This window comes from Melampsora larici-populina (genome assembly GCF_000204055.1).
Source record: "Melampsora larici-populina 98AG31 unplaced genomic scaffold MELLAscaffold_47, whole genome shotgun sequence".
NCBI lineage: Eukaryota > Fungi > Basidiomycota > Pucciniomycetes > Pucciniales > Melampsoraceae > Melampsora > Melampsora laricis-populina.
Window position 1 is genome coordinate 374,195 of NW_006768811.1, and position 19,717 is coordinate 393,911.

General features: G+C 41.6%; 7 protein-coding genes across 7 annotated transcripts; 3 read left to right on the top strand and 4 right to left on the bottom strand.

Moving 5' to 3' along the window:
• Nucleotides 1–86: 86 nt before the first annotated feature.
• MELLADRAFT_39009 (uncharacterized protein) lies at nucleotides 87–1,125 on the top strand (the record flags this gene model as incomplete). The annotated part of the gene is made up of 4 exons (XM_007414943.1): nucleotides 87–162; nucleotides 230–546; nucleotides 617–889; nucleotides 979–1,125. Coding segments are annotated over 4 exons (813 nt in total), but the record flags the coding sequence as incomplete, so codon positions are not given.
• Nucleotides 1,126–2,534: 1,409 nt separating this feature from the next.
• On the bottom strand, nucleotides 2,535–3,338 carry MELLADRAFT_75572 (uncharacterized protein; the record flags this gene model as incomplete). The annotated part of the gene is made up of 2 exons (XM_007415022.1): nucleotides 2,535–2,956; nucleotides 3,047–3,338. The coding sequence occupies 2 exons, from the start codon at nucleotides 3,321–3,323 to the stop codon at nucleotides 2,859–2,861; spliced, it is 375 nt and encodes a 124-aa protein (XP_007415084.1).
• Nucleotides 3,339–5,123: 1,785 nt separating this feature from the next.
• MELLADRAFT_57314 (uncharacterized protein) lies at nucleotides 5,124–6,393 on the top strand (the record flags this gene model as incomplete). The annotated part of the gene is made up of 3 exons (XM_007414944.1): nucleotides 5,124–5,178; nucleotides 5,333–5,483; nucleotides 5,612–6,393. The coding sequence occupies 3 exons, from the start codon at nucleotides 5,161–5,163 to the stop codon at nucleotides 5,659–5,661; spliced, it is 219 nt and encodes a 72-aa protein (XP_007415006.1).
• Nucleotides 6,394–7,415: 1,022 nt separating this feature from the next.
• Nucleotides 7,416–8,254, top strand: MELLADRAFT_72927 (uncharacterized protein; the record flags this gene model as incomplete). The annotated part of the gene is made up of 3 exons (XM_007414945.1): nucleotides 7,416–7,663; nucleotides 7,749–7,925; nucleotides 8,005–8,254. The coding sequence occupies 3 exons, from the start codon at nucleotides 7,475–7,477 to the stop codon at nucleotides 8,155–8,157; spliced, it is 519 nt and encodes a 172-aa protein (XP_007415007.1).
• A 4,634-nt stretch (nucleotides 8,255–12,888) lies between these two features.
• Nucleotides 12,889–13,558, bottom strand: MELLADRAFT_110767 (uncharacterized protein; the record flags this gene model as incomplete). The annotated part of the gene is made up of 2 exons (XM_007415021.1): nucleotides 12,889–13,157; nucleotides 13,249–13,558. The coding sequence occupies 2 exons, from the start codon at nucleotides 13,556–13,558 to the stop codon at nucleotides 12,889–12,891; spliced, it is 579 nt and encodes a 192-aa protein (XP_007415083.1).
• A 264-nt stretch (nucleotides 13,559–13,822) lies between these two features.
• On the bottom strand, nucleotides 13,823–14,448 carry MELLADRAFT_110768 (uncharacterized protein; the record flags this gene model as incomplete). Its single annotated transcript, XM_007415020.1, has 2 exons — nucleotides 13,823–14,251; nucleotides 14,392–14,448. The coding sequence occupies 2 exons, from the start codon at nucleotides 14,446–14,448 to the stop codon at nucleotides 13,823–13,825; spliced, it is 486 nt and encodes a 161-aa protein (XP_007415082.1).
• Nucleotides 14,449–15,788: 1,340 nt separating this feature from the next.
• MELLADRAFT_23270 (uncharacterized protein) lies at nucleotides 15,789–17,638 on the bottom strand (the record flags this gene model as incomplete). The annotated part of the gene is made up of 3 exons (XM_007415019.1): nucleotides 15,789–16,916; nucleotides 17,019–17,288; nucleotides 17,507–17,638. Coding segments are annotated over 3 exons (1,530 nt in total), but the record flags the coding sequence as incomplete, so codon positions are not given.
• Nucleotides 17,639–19,717: the final 2,079 nt, after the last annotated feature.

The window sequence follows — 19,717 nt, forward strand, 5'->3', positions numbered from 1 at the left end:
CTCCGTCTTATTAGAAGGGTACGTAATAGCAATATCAGTGAACGCAACTAAAACCAGACTGACTTTATCCCTTCTGGATCATCAGACAGATTCATTCGTCATATACACATGCTGATAACACAGTGGTGGTGGCCACTGATAGTATGAAGAACACGGTCAATGGTCAGTCGTCATCGATCACTTTTGATTCTGCTCTTGCTACATGGAGATATCTGACGAGTCTGTTCAGTCTTCGCCAAGACCTCGCCTTATGTCATGACACCGGAACTTTTTGCCCTTCATCTCGGTCTTCACTTTCTCTCAACTTACAAGCATATCAATCAGTCCAATGTCAACATCATCTCACATCGTTGGACTCGTATTCCTAGTTCTGAAAAACCTCACCCACACGCTTTCAGTCGAGATGGGAATGACGTAATTCAAGTTGAAGCTGTGGTACGCAAATCGACCTCGGATATCTTATCCGCTACAATCAGAAGTGGAATGAAGGATTTATTAGTACTCAAAACTACTGGTAGTAGTTTTGAAAACTTTATCAGAGACGAAGTGAGCCCAACCAACCCTGTTCTTCCGATACCAAAACACAAGTTTAGCTAATATTTGTGAGAATTGATAGTGGACCACCTTGCCAGAGGCCTCAGATCGGATCCTATCCACTTCAATCGAATGTTGGTATAACATTGACCTACCAGCTTCACTTGAGCTCGAATCCCTTCCCAAACTATCCATTGATTTTCCAGCCCTCTCGAAATCAGTACGCGCTATCACACTTGAGACTTTTGCTAGTGATGAGAGTGCAAGTGTGCAAGCGACATTGTATAAAATGTGTGAAGATATCATTCGCACCAACCCAGCTATCAGTAATGTCTTCTATAGCCTACCAAACAAAGTATGTCTTTCTTCTCACTATCTTTCAATATACCATTGACTTAAAGTTGATAAGCTAATCTCCTTCGTGAATCTGATCACAATCACAAGCATTACTTGCCCATCGATTTAAGTTGGTATCAAGGCATTTCGAACATCCAGCCTCAGGATGCAGAAGTCTTTGTGCCAGTGGATGCTCCTTCAGGCTTGATCACCGCGACTGTGTCGAGGGCCGCACATGAGCCTAACCCTTCATAGCTACTTTTGGCCCTTCCAATAAGCCTGATTGGCTGACCATAAGAGTCTTTCCACATGTTGGCTTGCATGATTATATGAGTATCTTACCTCTCTTCACCCACGAACGGGGTAACAAGTTGATACATACCCCGTATTCTTGAGGGTGAAGCTTGGTTGTACAAAGCTTGTAATAGTAATCAACTTTCCTATGTTGTATTGCTCACTTATTGTAACATGAGACTTCGAAGTACATTTAGCACCAAATACCCTTGAAAGAAGGCGGTTTTGAGACTCTGCAGCAAGTGGTCAAGAGATCGAACTATACCATTTGCTGCACTTTTTGTACCACATCCTAAAATACAAAAATGATTGAAGCAAACTCAAATATTGATTTCTCCCAACATCCCTGTTTGAAAAGCAGGTGTAAGTAGAGTGAATACAAATGAGATTCAACTTTGTTGATTGCCACTTCATAAATCTAGCACGCAGTTCTATAAGTCCTATCCTGGGTGCTATAATCACCGCTATCCGATGCTTCATGGATCAACTTATGTCCAAGATGACAGATCGTCATTGAAGGCGGGAAATTTTGTTATCACCTGGCTGATTTTCTCTATCCGAGTAACATCATCTCAACTTATCTGGACCAGTGTTCAAGGAAGGATGTGACCAGGCTGCTAGACAGGCAATGATTTAAAATATGTGCGAGAAACTCAAAGAAACTATTTGAAGTGAGGACAGAAAACACAAATATCTATCACATCATATATGCTCAGAGAGAATCAATAAGCCTATACATAGAAACTTTAGGTAGGAGGTACAAGATCAACCCACATCCCACTAAAAAATGCGTGAACATGTGGTCAGTAATAGTATGAATGCTCCCTCCCTACCTTTAGCCAACATATAGGATACTTTGAATTAAAAACCTTGGTTGACATGGGCTGTGTTTCCAAGGAGTGATAACAGTTCTAGAATGAAATTTTCAATTGACTTGATATGTTGGGTCCTTCTTGAATCAAAGCCATCCTTGCTTGTGGCTGAAATAGCAGGATTCAAGTAGGAAAAATGCCTGAAATACTGTCCCTGCATCAAAATGCTACTTATAAATTGTCGATTTTGAACACACTGTCAGAAAGCCCCACCTGGGAAGAATACTCCTTGTAGCAATTTATTTTTTGCAAAGATGAATTTTGAAGGGCCGGGAGGCCAAAGTGCATAAAATTGTAGGCACTTTTGGGCCAACTTGAACCCCGCTAATACGCTCATTGTGTTTGCAAAATCCTCAATCCAAATGGGGGTATACTGTCAAAGTAGTCAAGGATCTCTCAACTTTCTTTGATCACTCCCTAAAGACAGCGACTTCATCAATTAAATCTGAATTTCACCCAAATGATTTACAAAATAAAGGATCAACAAAATAAATAAATCCTTTCAAGCAAGTTTCATTTATCCAAAATTAAATAAATACAAATACATTTCCATCTTCACATTAAGAATAAAAAACCCATTAATTCAACATAAATCCTATTGTCAAATTAAACCTGATACATGCTTTTATGAGTAAAACAATCAAATTGTCAAGATCGTATTGAATAAAAAAACCAATGCTATGCTATGCTGAATTCAAACTAGAGAGATACAAAAACACAGATAGAAGTAAAAAATTAAAGGAGATATGATGTGTTTATATGAAAATAAGATGCATAATGGATAGGGTTACAGATGTCAAAGAAAAGCTAAAGTAGAAAAAGTCATGGTTTATTGAGTTCTGTACCACAAGCTTTAAGAGCTTCATCAATAGATTCATGATCAGCCAATAAAGTCATATGTCCAAATTTACTCTCAACCACTGAAAAAATTAAACACAATAAGAAGAGTTCAGTTAATCATGGACTTCATTCCTTGATCCATGACGTTGAAAATCAAAATGGTCACTCACCCTTCGTAACTTCTTTCCCCCATCCTCCAGGAATTCCTACTGCACTTTCCCACAGTATCACTCCATCTCCCCAATCAAAAACAAGTGAGTTATATCCTTCTTCTGCGAACCTTTCTGGTTTTGGTTCGGTTATCATGGTACCCTTCACTGTTCTAACTCGATTAGCTGCCACAATCGCCATTGGAGGGTACTTTTTGCCAGACACATGTGATGTCTTGAGTCGAGCACGAAAGCTTTCGATCCGCTTGATACATCTTTCAAAATGTGCTCGAATCATCTCTGGTGTAGCATTAGAAGGATGTAAAGCTTCTGACGACTTGGTACGCTCTTGCTCCACTTTCCTCTTCTTGCCGATGTTTCGTGGCTCAGGTGACATCCCTACTGAATCTTGTAGACGAGGATGAAGACCTTCGACGAGAGTAGAGGGCCTTCGTGTGGCCGGACCAGTCAATCCCCGTTCACAAGATTCCGTGACACCAGCTGCCAATGGACTTAGACCGTATTTATCCCATGTTTTGATATTTGAAAGGTCAAGCTCGATAGGCTTGCCATCCGGGGTAAAAAAGCTACTACGATGGGGTAGAAGGTAGAACGAAGAGGGCCACGCTGTTATGCAAGAAAGAAGAATGAGATGAAAGTCGGGTCAGCTGAAAAGAAATTTAGCCAGGGTGAAAGCTTTGTTTGACTTACAAGAGCTTGTGTAAGGGTTACAGAGGTTGACCTGCCTAAAGAATCCATCCCCATACCTGAAAGGTGAAAAGATACCAGGACAACCTTGAAAAGGTGTGCCGAAAAAGACAACTTGTTTGAAAAGTGACATGTCTTCAGCTCTAGAAATTGCATTCAGTAGTACCAAGCCACCCATGGAGTGGGCAAAGACCGTAGCTCCTCGACCATCACGAGCGGAAGCCTTGATTTTGGTCAAAAACTTCAAGAGGCTGTCAGTGGTTTCTTCCAAGTCGGCTCTGAAATCATAACCCCATTGTTCGACCTTGACCCAACTATCAGGATCGTTCTTTCGGCGTGTGTTGAGTTGTTCCAACCTTCTGCGTAAGCTGAAGCCCAAGTCAAGTACGGGAGGTAGTGAATTAGAAACTCCAATGCGATCTAACATTGGACCGCTTTCGATGCCGTTAGAGATGTCCACCAACCGGCGTTCCTCTCCAGTCCATGCAGAGCCTCCATAAGCTTCATCCGCACTCAGTAGCATGGCTAGGTCTGGATCGCTATCTCGCTTGAAGATAGCCTCGTGAACATTTGGCCACAAGACCCGTGGTGCTTTGCCTGTACTGTTGGTTTGTTGTAGGACTGAACCCCTAAACCCACCCAGGATCACTACGTTTCCACGAAGAGCCTTCAAACCAGAATGGGCGCTGTGGTTTCCTGAGGAGTGCGAGCTGTGGTCGCTTGTAGGTCCGATTAAGCCAGCCTGGATAGATGAAGGCGGGGAGGGAATTTCGACATTGACGTATTCTGAAAACCTGCTTGACGTTCCATCAGAAAGCACATTTGGTGCGTCGCTATCAAAACTGCGATGGGAAGGGGTTGACGAAGGCGTTGAGGAGATGTGTGCGGAGGAGGATGAAGGTGTTCGCGTTGATGGTGAAGCAGAGGGTGAAGAGGTGTTAGGCCGTATGGCGCTGAATTTAGACCCTAGGACCGAGGGAAGGTAACTCGAAAAGTAATGAGTCAACGTCTGTCGGATGGCCAAATTTCGGTTCGAAGGTAGATAGTCTAATTCGTCTACCGTTCGTAGCGCAGAAAGGTCAATAGGTACACTGACTGCGCTGAGTCGACTTGCAGACTTCAAAACACGCTTGTATGGCTGTAATCTTTCGGGAAGATGAATGTATGCGTGAAGAGGGATTGAAGTGTTGTGCGCGGCAGCATGCACTGAGAAGGTTGGCCAAGATAACGGGACAAGAGTCGTCTCTTCTGTTCCGTTTGTTGTATCCATAGCGGATGGAAGAAGGGACGGCGGTGCTGAAGGGGGTGTTTGGTTAGAAATCGAACTCAAGGGCCTGAATGAGTAAGTCATCGCTAATTATCAGAAAGAAATGTTTATAGGTCAGCTGCTATTCACTGTTTTGTGTAAGAAATCGTCACAAAAGTATATGAGAAAGGGTGAGAGTCTTCGATAGAGAAGTGCAAGGTAGGTAAAGGATTAGGCAGTTTCCAAGTCGGGTTAAATACGATATAGAAACAATGACGTTGACAAGCAAAAGTTATTGATGACGATGATGCGCAGAAACAAAAAAATGGAGGTTGGTTGCGAAGGATGCTCACTGTGAAAATAAATCGGTATACAAGAGAGACGAGGATGGTATGTCGTTTGATTTGATTTTGATGTTTGGTAAAAGAATTGGAAGTGCTGAGATTCCTATTAAAATCTGCCTAACAAATGTCCTTGGGGTGTCTGATCAATTCAGACTAACTCCTATCGATTGAGAATGGCCGGTTGAGACAGGGGAGAGACGTTATCAACTTGCTGAGCTGATGAACATTGAGTAATGCCAAAATTGTAATGCAGGATGTATGCACCAATGAAAGATATGAAAGACTTACCAGTACGTGTTTTTTGTGAAATGATTCTCAACAAAGGTGATGAAGTCTGAAAGTGACAAGGAGGATCGCCAGCAGTCCGAAGGTGCAAAACTTGAAGTCGAAAGTAGGTGAAATAGAACGATGTCGCAAGCAGACTGATGAGTCTGAGAGTTGAATGTTGTCTCAAGTCTAAGAGCCAGTGGCCGAGTGTAGACGTTGAAGCAATCGAATGTCCTGGCAAAGAGTCGGATTGGAAGCGGTTGAGATCAAGGAAACAAGATAGGAGTGAATCAAAAGACCAGGTCTTAAGAAGGATGATCGATGTGGAGTTGAAGATGATAATCCTGCAGTGAGAAATGGAACTGCGGGTCAATGACTAGTTGGTAGGAAGAGTGATGAAGGTGATATAGCTGATTTGCTGTTTAAATAATTTATAGCTTGATCCAAGATGATAAGGTCGATAGGCTCAGGATGAAAGTAAATCAGAAAGTATTATTTCATTATTCAGGAAGAGGAGAAAGAGTGAAGTAGAGCTTGATGTGATGAGATGGTTTAGCTGAGTAACATAACTTGTATTGTTGACTTTGACCAGGCACAAAAGGATATCAACGATCAAAACATCGAAAGTAGAATTCATTCATCTTTATTCAAGGGACCAAGGCAGTTCAAGTTGTGTTGAAACTAAAGGCGATTTCAGACTAAAGAATCGACCGAAGTAATGAGTTCTAGTCTAAACTAAACAATTGATGGTGATGATAAGATCACATCACCAGCTTTCCTCGATGTTTCCTCCTCCCGAGCTTTGCTTGTGTTGACGACTCTGTGGCTAGCATTGAGACCCCAGAAGACGTAATAAAGTTGACTCATCCCAGAAATTTTAGACGTCAAGACTCAAGAGCTGAGTAAAGCGGTTGCACAGCTTTACATCAGACCCTCTTCTTCATTTCTATTATGTAAAACCAAGATTTCATCATAGGTTTCATTGAAGTTCATCATTGTTATATGCATCCTGATTCCAGTTCAAACACTGAAGAAAATGCAAACTCTGAACGTCGTATCAGAACGTGAGATTATCAAATCAAATGAGTGGATCATGAAGTAAGTAAGAGAGCGGATGCTGGAGATGCCTGAAAGCCGTACACTTGGGTTCTCAAAAGCCTAAAAGGTAAAGCGAGAGCTGCACAATCACCGCATTTCCATTGAAGACCGGCTTCGCCGCAGGAAAATGATTATTTTACAAGAGGTCTATTGTTGCTGCTGTCCAAGACTCAACTCTGCTGTGAAATCTGGTGAAGATGGCATCATGATCCACCAACTTGTGAGATTAAAAGATGATTCCGCCTTCTCGTTGGATGAACGTATCTTTTGCCTATTCAGACATGCGATTCTTATAAAATGCCGCGGTGGCAAACTGATGGCCATGAGACTGCCACGGCCTGGGTGCGCATTCGCTTTCTCAGTGACTCACGGGGCTTGAACTAAGGCTGGGACTCAAAGTGACTCCTTGAACAGTAAGCTAAGTTCACAGTCGTCAAATGGCTGGCTGCAATCCATGCGGAAATGTCCATTTTGTCAAGTTTGACGATGATGATCAACAATCGGGGTGAACGGTCAACTGGTGTTGGAAATGCTTGCGGATTTCGGTTGGAGCCTGGCGGGAACATGGGCTGCGACAGCAGGGAGCTGGTACCGGGTGAATTCTCAAACCCTAGTAGGTCAGTGTGATATTAGCACATCGCTCTTCGCTACTACCGCCCGCAGCATCCGCAGTCACTCTGAGCTTCACTCGAATTCCAATCACCCACTCGCGCCCCCCCCTCGCTTCGGACCGAAACAGTCACCCCACCTCAACATTCGATACCAGCGAATTCCTCAAGGCACAAGATGGGTCGGTTCAAAGAATATCAAGTGATCGGTCGAAAGTTACCTTCCGACAAGGATCCTAACCCGAAATTATATCGTATGAGGATCTTTGCTCCTAATGATGTAGTCGCCAAATCTCGATTCTGGTATTATCTTCGACAATTGAGAAAGGTCAAGAAGGCTTCTGGTGAGATTGTTGGAATTAATCAAGTACGTTCATCAATCTTGGTCTTGAATTCATTATCCTGTTGTTGAATAACAGCTGACAAAAGTATGACTCATCTTTTTTGATCAGATTCACGAGAAAAAACCTCTCAAGGTCAAAAACTTTGGTATCTGGTTACGATATGATTCTCGATCTGGTACCCACAACATGTACAAGGAATTCCGTGAGATGTCTCGAGCCGATGCTGTTCACGCTTGCTACCAGGACATGGCTTCACGTCATCGTGCTAGATTCCGTTCGATCCAGGTAAAGAAACGCCCGATTTATGTCTCGATCTTGACGAATCCTATAATTTGCTCATTGATAAATTCCCACGTTTCCTTAGGTCCTCCGAGTTGCCGAGATTGAAAAGACCGCAGATGTTCGCCGACCTCACATCAAGCAACTTTTGGTCCCCAAACTTCGTTTCCCTCTACCTCACCGTTGTGTCAAGTTCCGAAGCACATTCATCGCTACTCGACCATCAACTTTCTACTAGTGATCAAATACTATCTTCGCTACTCATCATTGTGTCCAACTCAATGCATGCATTTGATACTATGTATAATCTAGTCAAGGCTAGAGGTTTAAAATTCACACACCTCATCTCGTCCTATTGTCTCGCTCACTTGTTTGCCAGTGTTCTTGACTTACTCGATTCACTCTTATGCCTCTTTACCGATTTTGGCTATGCAAGACGTTTACAGATCTCCAAGTTCGCTTAGACTTAACTCAAAAATTGATGACTTGTCTTGATCACGCGTCCCCATTATCAAGGCAGTATCGTGTAAGATTGCCTATGAACAAATACACCGGTAATATATTCTTCATGAGACCGCCCTCTTTGAATTATGCCCATGTGTTGCGCAACATCTCTTGATTGCATCCCGCCAATGTCTGCCCAACGCTCAGTGAGGTATTTCGAGAGCCTCGCATCATCTTTGTATCAAGTTCCACTTCTTTCCACGTGGTTCAAACTTATCGTGTCCCAAAGAATGTTCATCTGGATCGGTACCACCGGTTTTTCAAGACTTTGATTTCACAATGGCATGAGATGAATGATCTTGCATGATCCTTTGACTAAATATGAGTTTGCAATGCAAGAAGCAAATCTTGGATTCATGTACTGAGAAGTCTTGGTAGGATTTTTTTTGGTGATTCTACCCATGTTTGTCCTAAAAGAAATGTGGTCTATTGACTTCAGATGATTTCATACCAATTTCAGTGCCTTGACACAATCATGATCATCTGCACACATCCTTTCAATTTAATACTTTCATATCCTGTAATCTACTTTTATCCCTTTTCTTTCTACCATACTGATAGCAAACTTTTGTGCTTCATGTTGTAAGTAAAAAATCCTTTGGCCTCTTTCAATTTATCAATGATATCCATAGCTTTTCTCTTGCTCCAATGAAACTGTTTCAAAATTCTTAGATTGACTTATTCTGTTTTTCATCCTTATACTGACATGTTGGGTTTCAAGTCCATGTTCTCTTAGAAATATTCAAAACTTTACATATTTTTTGTGATGTTGCAAAAAAATATTTGCATGAAATAAATCTCTTCTCACAACTTGCAAGTCATAAAGTTAACTCAAGTACTCACTTATATTAATAAAGATAGTCTCACTCTTCAGTGAAGTAGTCTGCAAGATTGAAAAGTTTCTAAAATAATAACATTCTGTCCTACAGATTTACGCAAAAAGAATAGGTATGGTGCTTGTGTGATTTGAGCTAAGACTCATAGTCAAAAGGTTTTAGCTTGGATTGGGGTGTAGAGCCCTAGTTGCAATGTATTGGAAAAAAGCTATACAGGATAGGGTTTTTTAGAAAAACATGCAACTAATCCAAAGGTGATAAAAAGGTCTGCTATGGGGCGGCACGAATTACAAAACACAAAAGGGAGAGGAGAGGCAGGTCAAAAAATCTCTTATAACAATCAGGAATCAAGTACAGTCAATTTCATAAAGGTTGAAATCGAGGCGTTTTGAAAATCAAGAGGTGGTCCGTGCGCGACCCGTGACAGGTCTCAAAATTACCTTTGAGATCGAATAACATACTGTATGACAACCTTTAACAACCCTCCATCTTTAATCCTTGGTGGTGCAGTGGTTTGAATGCGTCAACACAGATGGGCCTAACTCTGTGGTTAATCTCGTGTTCGACTCGCTACCTCGCTTTTGTTACCCACCTTTTTGTCTACAATCAACGAAGGGAGCAAATGCGAGCAAATAAAAACAGCGAAGCTCGTTTCTTTCTTTTAGTTCATGACAACGAGCATATAAAACACGAAAAACTTTGCAAAAAGTGTGATGCCTTAGAAGAAAGCTCCTGGGGCTCAAACCCAAAAATATAAGGCATTTGCACTAAGCTCATACCAGACGCACAAGGGCGTTCACCCAACTGCACCACAGACTATTTGGACTGACGATGGCTACTCTGTTTAGATTGGCATTTTTGTATGCATATCTCATACCTTTCACAGGTGGCGCACGGTCCACCTCTCGATTTTTAAAACGACTTGATTTCAACCTTTATGAAATTGACTGTAGATGATAATAGAAGAGTGTGATCTTGAATAATTAAGAATGCTAGTTTAGTGAGAGGTAATAACTATGAAAAAGGTAATAAGAGGGCTCAAGTTCAATTTTTTAAAATTTTATGTTTATGAATTGGGTATACTTCATAAGTTTGATGCTGTAAAAATTTTTCCCGATTCATAAAAACATATGCAAAACAGTCAAGAGCTTTTTATAGTGTCTTGCCCCTTTTGATAAAACTATTGTGTTTTGTATGTTTTAGAGCTTTTTTTCCTTTGTGATGTTGAGGTTTCTTAGACTCAACATCCATCATTTTGTCTTGGAATCATCATCATGGTCTCAATCTCTGATCATCAAAAGTCAATTCAAGAAGCTTCAAATCCCTATCAAGTTGCTTTATTCCTAGAAGAGAACAAATGCCTGGAGACGCTGCTGTTTGGGGTCCTCTGATCCCTTCTATGGGCTCAATGTTGTTTGAAGGTGACACCAACCGAGCAGCTCTTTTTGACTTTATATTCAACACAAAAGCCCAGCTCACATCACTAATAGATATCATGGAGGGCTTGCGCTATCACAAGCCACGGTGGCGCATGCCATTTGCAACTCCTTTTGATATCAATGATCTGCTTTGTGAGCGCAAGACTGAAATTCAACAAGCCATGAGAACGACTCGAAGTGGATTTGATGCCCTCTTGAAACTCATTGAAACTCATCCCGTCCACTGTGTCTGTGTAGGCTTTGCTAGTTGACAAGCGCACACCAACTCCCTTTGAGGCAGAAAGGGAAGTCGAGCGCGCTCGTCGACGAGCAAACACTACCCGGACACGGTGGTCTTCATGTCTATCTCAAATAACCCTCAACCACCAGTACAGAAACAGCTAGCAATCACCCTAGAGCGCTTAGGAAGCAGTGGGAATGGAGCCTCGGTTGGACGATTTGCACAAAATTACAAATGCTCAATTGGTGCTATAATCAATTGTACTCAGCGTTGTATCTCAGCAATCAATGAAAACTGTGGCCATTACTTACAGTGGCCTGGTTCCTAACGGCGGAAAGAAATATCTCAAGTGATGGCACTTGAAGGTTTTCCTGGTTGTGTAGCATTTATAGATGGGACTACTTTCCCACTTTATCAGCGTCCAGGTCTTGATGGTGAAATGTTTTTCGATCACAAAAAGCAATATTCAATCAACTGTCAAATTGTCTGTGATTGTGATTGGCAAATCACTGCTTTCTATACAGTATGGCCCAGCTCTTGTCGCAATAATCGGATGTAGTCAATGATGAGTCTTTCAATTGATCCTGCTCAATGGTTAGACCCAGTTGAGTTTTTTATTTCTTTTTATTTGCTTTCAATCACATTTCAAGAATCTAAACCAAAACAAATCTTAGATCAGTACATTCTAGCCGACTCAGCCTACCAAATCAGTAACACAATGGTCTCAACATATAAAGGGCCTGCAGCTCTGATTGATCACAATCATATATTCAACACTTTAGTTGCAGTTGCTCGAGTCCGCAATGAGCACACTATTGGTGTTTTGACCAGTAGATTTGGGTCTTTGCAAGAACTACAATTACAGCTGAATGACAGAGATGATATGCTTGCCATTGTTGAATGGATACGTTGTCGTATTCTGCTTCACAACATGATGGGTCAATTGGGGGATGCCTGGGATAAACATTATGATGATTGTACCAAAGAAGAGTTAGATGGAATGTTGAGAAAATATGAAGAAATGAATGCTGAGATGGAGGAAATTGGTCCAGGTAATCTCCGACGTGAACTTGTGCGTGCTTATGTTGTAGCTTTCAATCAACTCGGATGAGTTCAGTACATGATCATATCTTTCTGATTTGTATTTAGTTCAGAGGTGGATTCTTAAGCAAGTATATGTGCTGCTTGATACATAATTGGACTTCCCATCCAAGTCTCAAAATGAACTGAAATTATTCAAATTTCAGTTCCTGGCCATGAACTGGATCCTCACTTATACAGATATCTCTTGAATAGCAATCAAAAGACCACAAATCACACAGATATCTGGATTTTTTGAGATGACAAGAGAAAAGATAAGAAATACAATCATACAGCAATCAAAAAGTCTTGAACAATTGGGGTTCAGGTTAGAAACAAGAGATATACTTGTGTATGTACATATGTACATCTTGAGATGACTATTGATGGAACCTAGACAAATCAAGAACAAATACATGATATGAAGTTTGAACTGAAGGTGAGAACAGAAGAACCGATTCATAGCATAATCTTTGAGTTCTGAAACTCTTGCATAGATGGGACTGGGGTAGAACGCTGAGGGAAGCTAGTGATCCCTATTGATTCAGATCACACCCATGTTCATATCAAATTTCACAAAGGTATGAATGAGTGTGAATGATTGATACAAAAGACTTAGTTAAATGTCAAAAACTTAGTTTGATCGATTGATCATTTGGCTGAACAATCAAGTTTTCCTGGGAACATTAGATCCAGGTATTCCTTGGTATCTTTGATGCTCATATTTTCTTTGTGACACTCTTTAACTGCCTCGCGCCATGCCTTGTTATCATCTTCAATCAATTTATCTTTTTCATCATTTAATCGTGTGGTCTCCATACCAAATCTCTCTTGTTGCCGATCAATTTCTTTTTGAGCTCGAATTTGTTCTTTTTCTTCTTTCTCCTCCATTAGTTCTTTGTGATATTTGTCTTGGCTTGCTGCAATGCATTTGTAACTGGATTCTTGTGTCGCACATCATTGGCATTCAAAGCTGGTAAAGGTTTCAATGGGCAATTTACAGTTGATAATTTCAAACCCTTAGCACTCTTAGTAAACTTTGAAGTAGATTCAACTTGAGACAGTTCCTCTTGATCTCCTTTTCCATGGTTATCTGAGGCAGGGGAAGGTTGTCTTTGAGCCTTACGCTTGATGCTTGACCAATCGGGCTGTTCATATTCTATTATGAGTAGATTGAAATCTGATGTCAGCTCAATTGATAAGTTTCAAAGGATGATGGATCGGAGATTCAATGTGAAAGTCAGACCCACCTTTGGTGCTTGACTGAGCTATTTTTCCAGCTGCTCGCCCTTCCACTTTGTCAATAAAATCAGCTACATTTAAGATAGATTCGAAGTCAATTTCAGCCGGATTGACCAGATAGAATGGTTCTTTTGATGGAGGCGGAAGGTGAAATGGAGGTGAATCATCAGTTGATTCAGATCCATGTAAGCAAAATATGTCTGTGTCTTTAGGGATTTCATTTGATTTGATTTTACTAGCTTCACTCAAGATCATAGATTTAGGCATAATATCAATCTTGGAATCATTGTCAGTTGGAATTGGGTTGTTGAAAGTCATGCTGTCGTGAGCTGCGGCAGAAGTGACATTTGATTTTGTTCTGTAGATCTCATCAAGTTGTTTGTACATAGGACATAGATATTCTTTCTTTTCTTCAACAGAATCAAAACCCCCAGCTATATCCTTTGCGCTCAATCCCACACCAGTTTCACCCTAGTCCTTCTTAGTTTTCATGTATGTCTTTTTGATTTGATCCCAGCGTTTTGATCAATCGACACCATCCAGTTCCATCTTATCAACACTATTTGTATTAGTTAAACAATGTCAATCATTGTAATAGATTTTGACATGAGTGGCAAAGAGATTCCACTCGGCGCCACAACTCATTGCACCAACTTTGGTTTTTGAACCTGAACCACTGAGCTTATCTTGATTTGATTCCGTGCTCATATAATCAATTACAAAAGCAAGAGTACTTGAATCAAACCTTGGGCACTTGTTTGAGGTGACTTGTTCTAGTTCAGTAGGTTGATTGGTAATGTTGGAGTTTGTTTGAGGATTTTTGGGTTGTGCTGACGTGGAAGCCTTGACAGGAACTTTTTTGGAGGTTTCAGTTGTTTGGATGGGAACTTTTGCTTTGGACTGGCAAATTTGTTTTGGTTTCAATCCGGTTCCGGGTTCAATATCATGTTTCTTCTTACAGTCACTTGCAATCTGAGCTTTTGTGCGTCTGTCTCTAGGTTTAGCTACTGGCTTGGAAGGATTTGGAGCCATGGAAGTAGAGTAATCAAGTGGGTTTTGTTGATTGTGGTTTGTACGATGATGACGGTCAACAGAGATGAATATCACGGAGCAGAGAACGAGTGATCAAGAGGTCTCAAAGCTAGACTGACGTCATCTGTTGGATCAGCTTGGTTTCCTGCTCTAGTAATAAAAAGGCATGAACACATTTGGGATTTGTGGTCATAAAAAATTGAACTTGAGCCCTCTTAATAGAAGTGGGAAGATGGTAAAGATCGAGATCATGATAAGATTATAAATATAATCAAAAGATGATAAAATGCTTCTTCTTGACCAAGGAAGGTAATGAGGGGTTATTGCAAGTTGCACGTGAGAGTGCAAGATGCGCGTAGGACGCGAAAATGGCTTTCTCATTATTTTGTCGGAGCTACGTCACGTGGCACTGTAACCTATTCTCGTATCTAGAAGAGACCTCCTAGTGCCCAATAATGTATTTCTTCGTGTCTTTGAGAGAATCATTTGCTTCTTTTACTACACTTGAGATATTTGAGTGTCACAAAACCCAATGATCATTAATGTGTCAGCCAACATGAAAAGTGGTGGGTTTGAAAAGTACGAGAATGAGGAAGTCGGTAATGGTCAGGGAACATTCACTTTGTACACTACATGTGTTTGTCGGTCGAAAAACATTCCACTCATTTCAAGGAGCTGGCCACTGGTTTTCCGATAACGTCGCTGAACTCTAGAATAACTTGTGCCATGACCAAAATAATGAAGTATATACAGAAAGATCTATCAAATTGTACGTCAAAGAAAAGACGAGCTCCTCAAAACTGTTTAGTTCATGGCAAAAACCAATATTACTAGACATCTTTCATTTCAACTGACTTTTTATCTCAAGTTTCAATGAAGTATAACGTCAAAGGTTTTCTTACCCATAAGCTTCGCTAGAACAAATCATCAATCTCTCGCGCAAAAGGACACATTCGTGTCGATCGTAACGCAAACAAAACCGGTATAGAAGTGTTAATTGACACCAACACTCAAACAAATACTACGACTCCAAATGAATCAAAATGAAATTCAACAAAAAACAATTAAAAATGAAAAGTAAAACATCATTGACATGGTCCACCCGAACCAAGAATCCCGGGTTGTCAGAACCAGATAGTAAGATCTGTTAAAAAAGCAATCTGTTAGTCAACGAAATAAATGACAAGATATGTTGGAATAGGAAGAAAGATGGATCGAAACACAGGCTGGCTCAGTTACTATCTAGCGAATCACTTGATTTGTTCAACATGACTTCAATCACAAGTAGTGTGATTCAAAATTCAGTTGTCCCTATCTAAGGTGTGAAGTCATCATCGCCAGCCCATGCATCTCAAACGAGAGAAAAGTCAAAAAGAAAAAGAAACGCGTCCTACCAAACATCTAAACCGAAGACTCGAATTGTAATGCATTAATCCTCTTCAACACCTTCACCATCCCCACTTTTCATACCTTCGAATTTAGTTTTCTTGAGTGAAATCTGATTAGTTAAAAAGTTACCGCCACTCTTGGCCCTTAATTGTTCAATATCTTCATCTTTATCATTTGCATAAGAAATCACAAGATGACGTCCTAAAAGATGAGTATGTTTCAAAGACTTCATAGCTTCTTCTGCTTCTTTTTTAGTTGTATACTCAATAAATCCAAACCCTCTTGTTTTTCTATCTAATTTTTTAGGTAATCTAACTGATTTAAGTTTTCCAAACGATCCAAATAACTCACGTAGTTCTTGTTTACTCGTTTCAAATGGTACATTCTTGACTAATAATTTGGTTGAACTGATCCCATCATTTGATTCTTTAGTAATTATTCCTCCATTTCTACTATCTTTCTCTTCTTCTTCTTTTCCACGGTTAGCAAATTTAATTTCAAGTGCATGGGCATCAAGTCGATAACCTTGCGCAGCTTTGATAACATGTTGAGCTGCAGATACTGTTTTGAAACCAACAAATCCAAATCCCATACTGAGTCGATTCTTGGGATTCTTGGGATCTGGTTTGGTTTGGAGACGTGCGAAGAGAAAGTCGGGGAAAGTAGAAAAAGAAGAAGAGAAACCTTCGGAAGTAGTTGAATATGAAATGTTCTTGACAAAGAGGGTTGAACCTGGTTCTCCTTCATCGATGGAAACTTTAGGCTGAGCAGGTGGAACGGAAGAGATGATACCATCGAAAGCGGTAGCTGAAGGTTTGGGAGCATTGGGTTTCCAAATCCCATCCGGTGCTCTCTCCAAGTAAAGAACTGAATTGCCAACACGTTTGTATGCCAACGACTTAAAGGCACTCTTGGTGTCTTCGGCATTGTGCATTTCAACTAAGGCGATTGTACCGGAAGGAGGTATGAGAATCCTAGAGACTTCCCCATGTGGTGTAAACATACTGCGCAACACTTGTGATGTCGTACCGTATGGAATGTTCTTGACAAGCAGCGTAGTAGAAGATCGACCGTTTTTGATCTGACTAAACGCCTCAGTGTTGATTCCCTGCTCTTCAAAATACTCCTTCGTCTCGGTGATAACATGAGTTTCAGCAAGCGCTAACTTGATCGACGGGTTTTGAGAATCGGGATCGTAAAGCTCAGACTTGGAAATCTTGAGCCGGTCGGCAACGGATGCAGCGACAGCATCGGACTACGTTGAGGATGCACAGATGGGGGATACGAAGCCATTTTAGTACTCTTTAGGAGCAGCAAATGAAATCAAACTATAGAAATTGAATGAAAAGATATTTACGTTCATGTATAAACTCGCCCAATTGAATTGCTTGCTACTTACAAGCTTTCGCTTCAAATCTTGTTCTTGCTTAACAACATTCTTGCCTGCTCGTCCAGATTCGTTTTCAGGGCGAGCATTGCGAGTGACGGCAGGCAAGATATGGAGTAATCGACCCTGGAAATCACGCTGATCCAGTTGTTTGAAGGCCTCTAAGGCGTCCGATGACCGCTCAAAAGAAACATATGCAACGCCCTTTTGCTTCCGCTCGCGATTGAGAGGGATATGAACCTGAAAAAAACATAAATGTCAGACCTTCTGCTAATTTTGGTGAGTAAATGTGAGGGGATGCTGGGTGGCTATTCAGTTACTATCTAGCGATCCAATGAGCTATCAGCATCGCAATCAAGCTGAACATGATGCTAAGCTGTCCCTATCTAAGGTTTGGTATCATCATGAAGCCGGGGCGAGAGGGATAGAAAATATGAAAAGAGAACGAAGATACTGACCTGAGAAACGGCACCATAAGTTGAAAACAATGACATGAGGTCTTCCTCTAACAGTGAGAAAGGAAGATTTCGAAGGAACAAGCGACCGGTTTGTAGGATGCAGGCTTCGGTAGAAGTTGATGAGTCTGTCGTAGCTGTGGAGTGGGTTGCATCCGCTGTTTCAGCTAGAGGTTCAGCATTGATCGGCTGGGGTTCGTCTTGATCCCACTGCTTGTCTACGGGCGATTCGGTAACAACAACGGCGGAATCAAGGGAGTCGACACCTCCAATCGTACGCTTCATTCGACGAGCCATATACTCTTTGTCAGTGATTTCATCATCGTCACCAATGACAGGGGGGACGTCAGGCGTATTATCAGCCGGAATAACTGGAGGGGTAGAAATATCGTTGAGAACAGGAGAGTTGTGAGATGTAGATTGAGTAGGTTCTTTGTGAGAAGAACTAGAAGCTGCAACAAGAGGGGGTGGTTGAAGTGTAGTAGCGGGGACTTCCAATATATCATCGACCAGTGATTTGTGCAGGCGAGGTTGCATCGTAGACAAAAAAGCTTGATAGTCTGGATTCGTCTTCTTGTCCTTCGAGTCAGGTACTTTCTGTCTTTTGGGTGCTGGTCCATTCGAGACTGAGACACTTGTAGTGGTTGGTCGCTTTCCACTTTGCAATTTAAAGACGAAAGAATGATCTCAATAAAGGTTTGATAAACAGGTAAGAAACAGATTTCGAGTTGGACAGACCAAATCAGACCTTGTTCTCTCCGCATTACATTCGTCAACTGCCTTGGCGTATTGTACATCAACCCGACTGCCACTAGCGTGTCCAGTCAATCCGTTTATCCAAACCCCTTGCCAAACATCCTTTGCCCAATTGGCTTCCGCATCAGACTTGTATCCAACAAAAGCCATTCGACGAGATCGACCTTCCTTGGTCATCAGCACCTTGATATCGGTTGGACGAGGAGTGACATGATCGAAGTCTTCAGGTGGTGAGACTCCAAGAGGTGGTTGTGAAAAGATTTCAGTCAAATGTTTTGTGGTGATATCCGCTGGAAGGGAGGAAACGAGAAGACGAGGCCTGTTTCATAGAGAAAGAGATAGATGAGATGATATGCTCGCTGATGATAGTTTATGATAAGAATGACTTACATGGTAATGAAGTAAACAAATTTTAATCAGGTTCAGAGATGGAATTATTGAGATTGAAACCGAGCTGATTGGTCAAACTCATGATTCACAAATTTCGATTCGAATTATTTGAGGGTTGTCTGCAGCTTTGGCTGCGGCCGAGCTACATGTATGGTTTCATATTCAAGGCTCACTTGTGGTTCATCAGTCTTCACGAATCCATAATCGATAATCCATGAAGGTCTGCCACGCCGACTGCGACTTGTACAAATAACAATTGTCAAGTTAAGTTGTCTCTTCGGATGTGACTGAATGTCAGGAAAAATATTCTCCTGTGCATTTGCAGAAAGAATAACCCCATGATCCTCTTTCGCCAGATTCCGATTTCGCGATCATGAAAAGCTTTGACAACACAAGAATACCAGAGTCAAGCCGTCACCCGGCGACTATCCGGCGACATCTAGCCATTCCGCGCACCGAGCCGACGGATATTTTCAAAATCCGGACTTGACGGATACTACCTTTGCTAAAAAGCTTGCCCGGTTCGATCGCGAACAAGAGACAAGAGAGGTCGAATTTGGCCGCAGCCTGCTGCGAGGCCGCTGCGCAACTCGTCAAGATCCCAAATTTGGCCGATCACAAATTCTAAGAGATCGACTGCACCTGTGGATCTCTGACTTCAACCAATTCTGAGACACATTATGACTATATTCACAGCATGTCTGGAGCTTGGTATGTCAAGATCAACCATACAGTCGAGTGCAGCTCTAATTCGACGCTATTCATAATGGAAATCACCGCCTATCCCAGAGTTCTCCTGGTGTAATGGTTTGAAGTAGTGGTTGTGACACTGCGTGAAAAACCCTGTCGGAACCGGCCCCGCGACAGCCTGTCGCCCGGCATATGTATATATTTACATAGCCAGCGACAGATACACTTTTGGCCAGCGACACTTCAAGTTTTCCTGCGACAGCTGGTTTGGTTTTGCGACATCTCATCCCCACTCCCCCTCCGATCTGCCTGCGACATCTCCTTCGCCCTTCTTCCCTCTTCATCGCACCTCTTGATCTGGATCCGCCAAATCCTTCT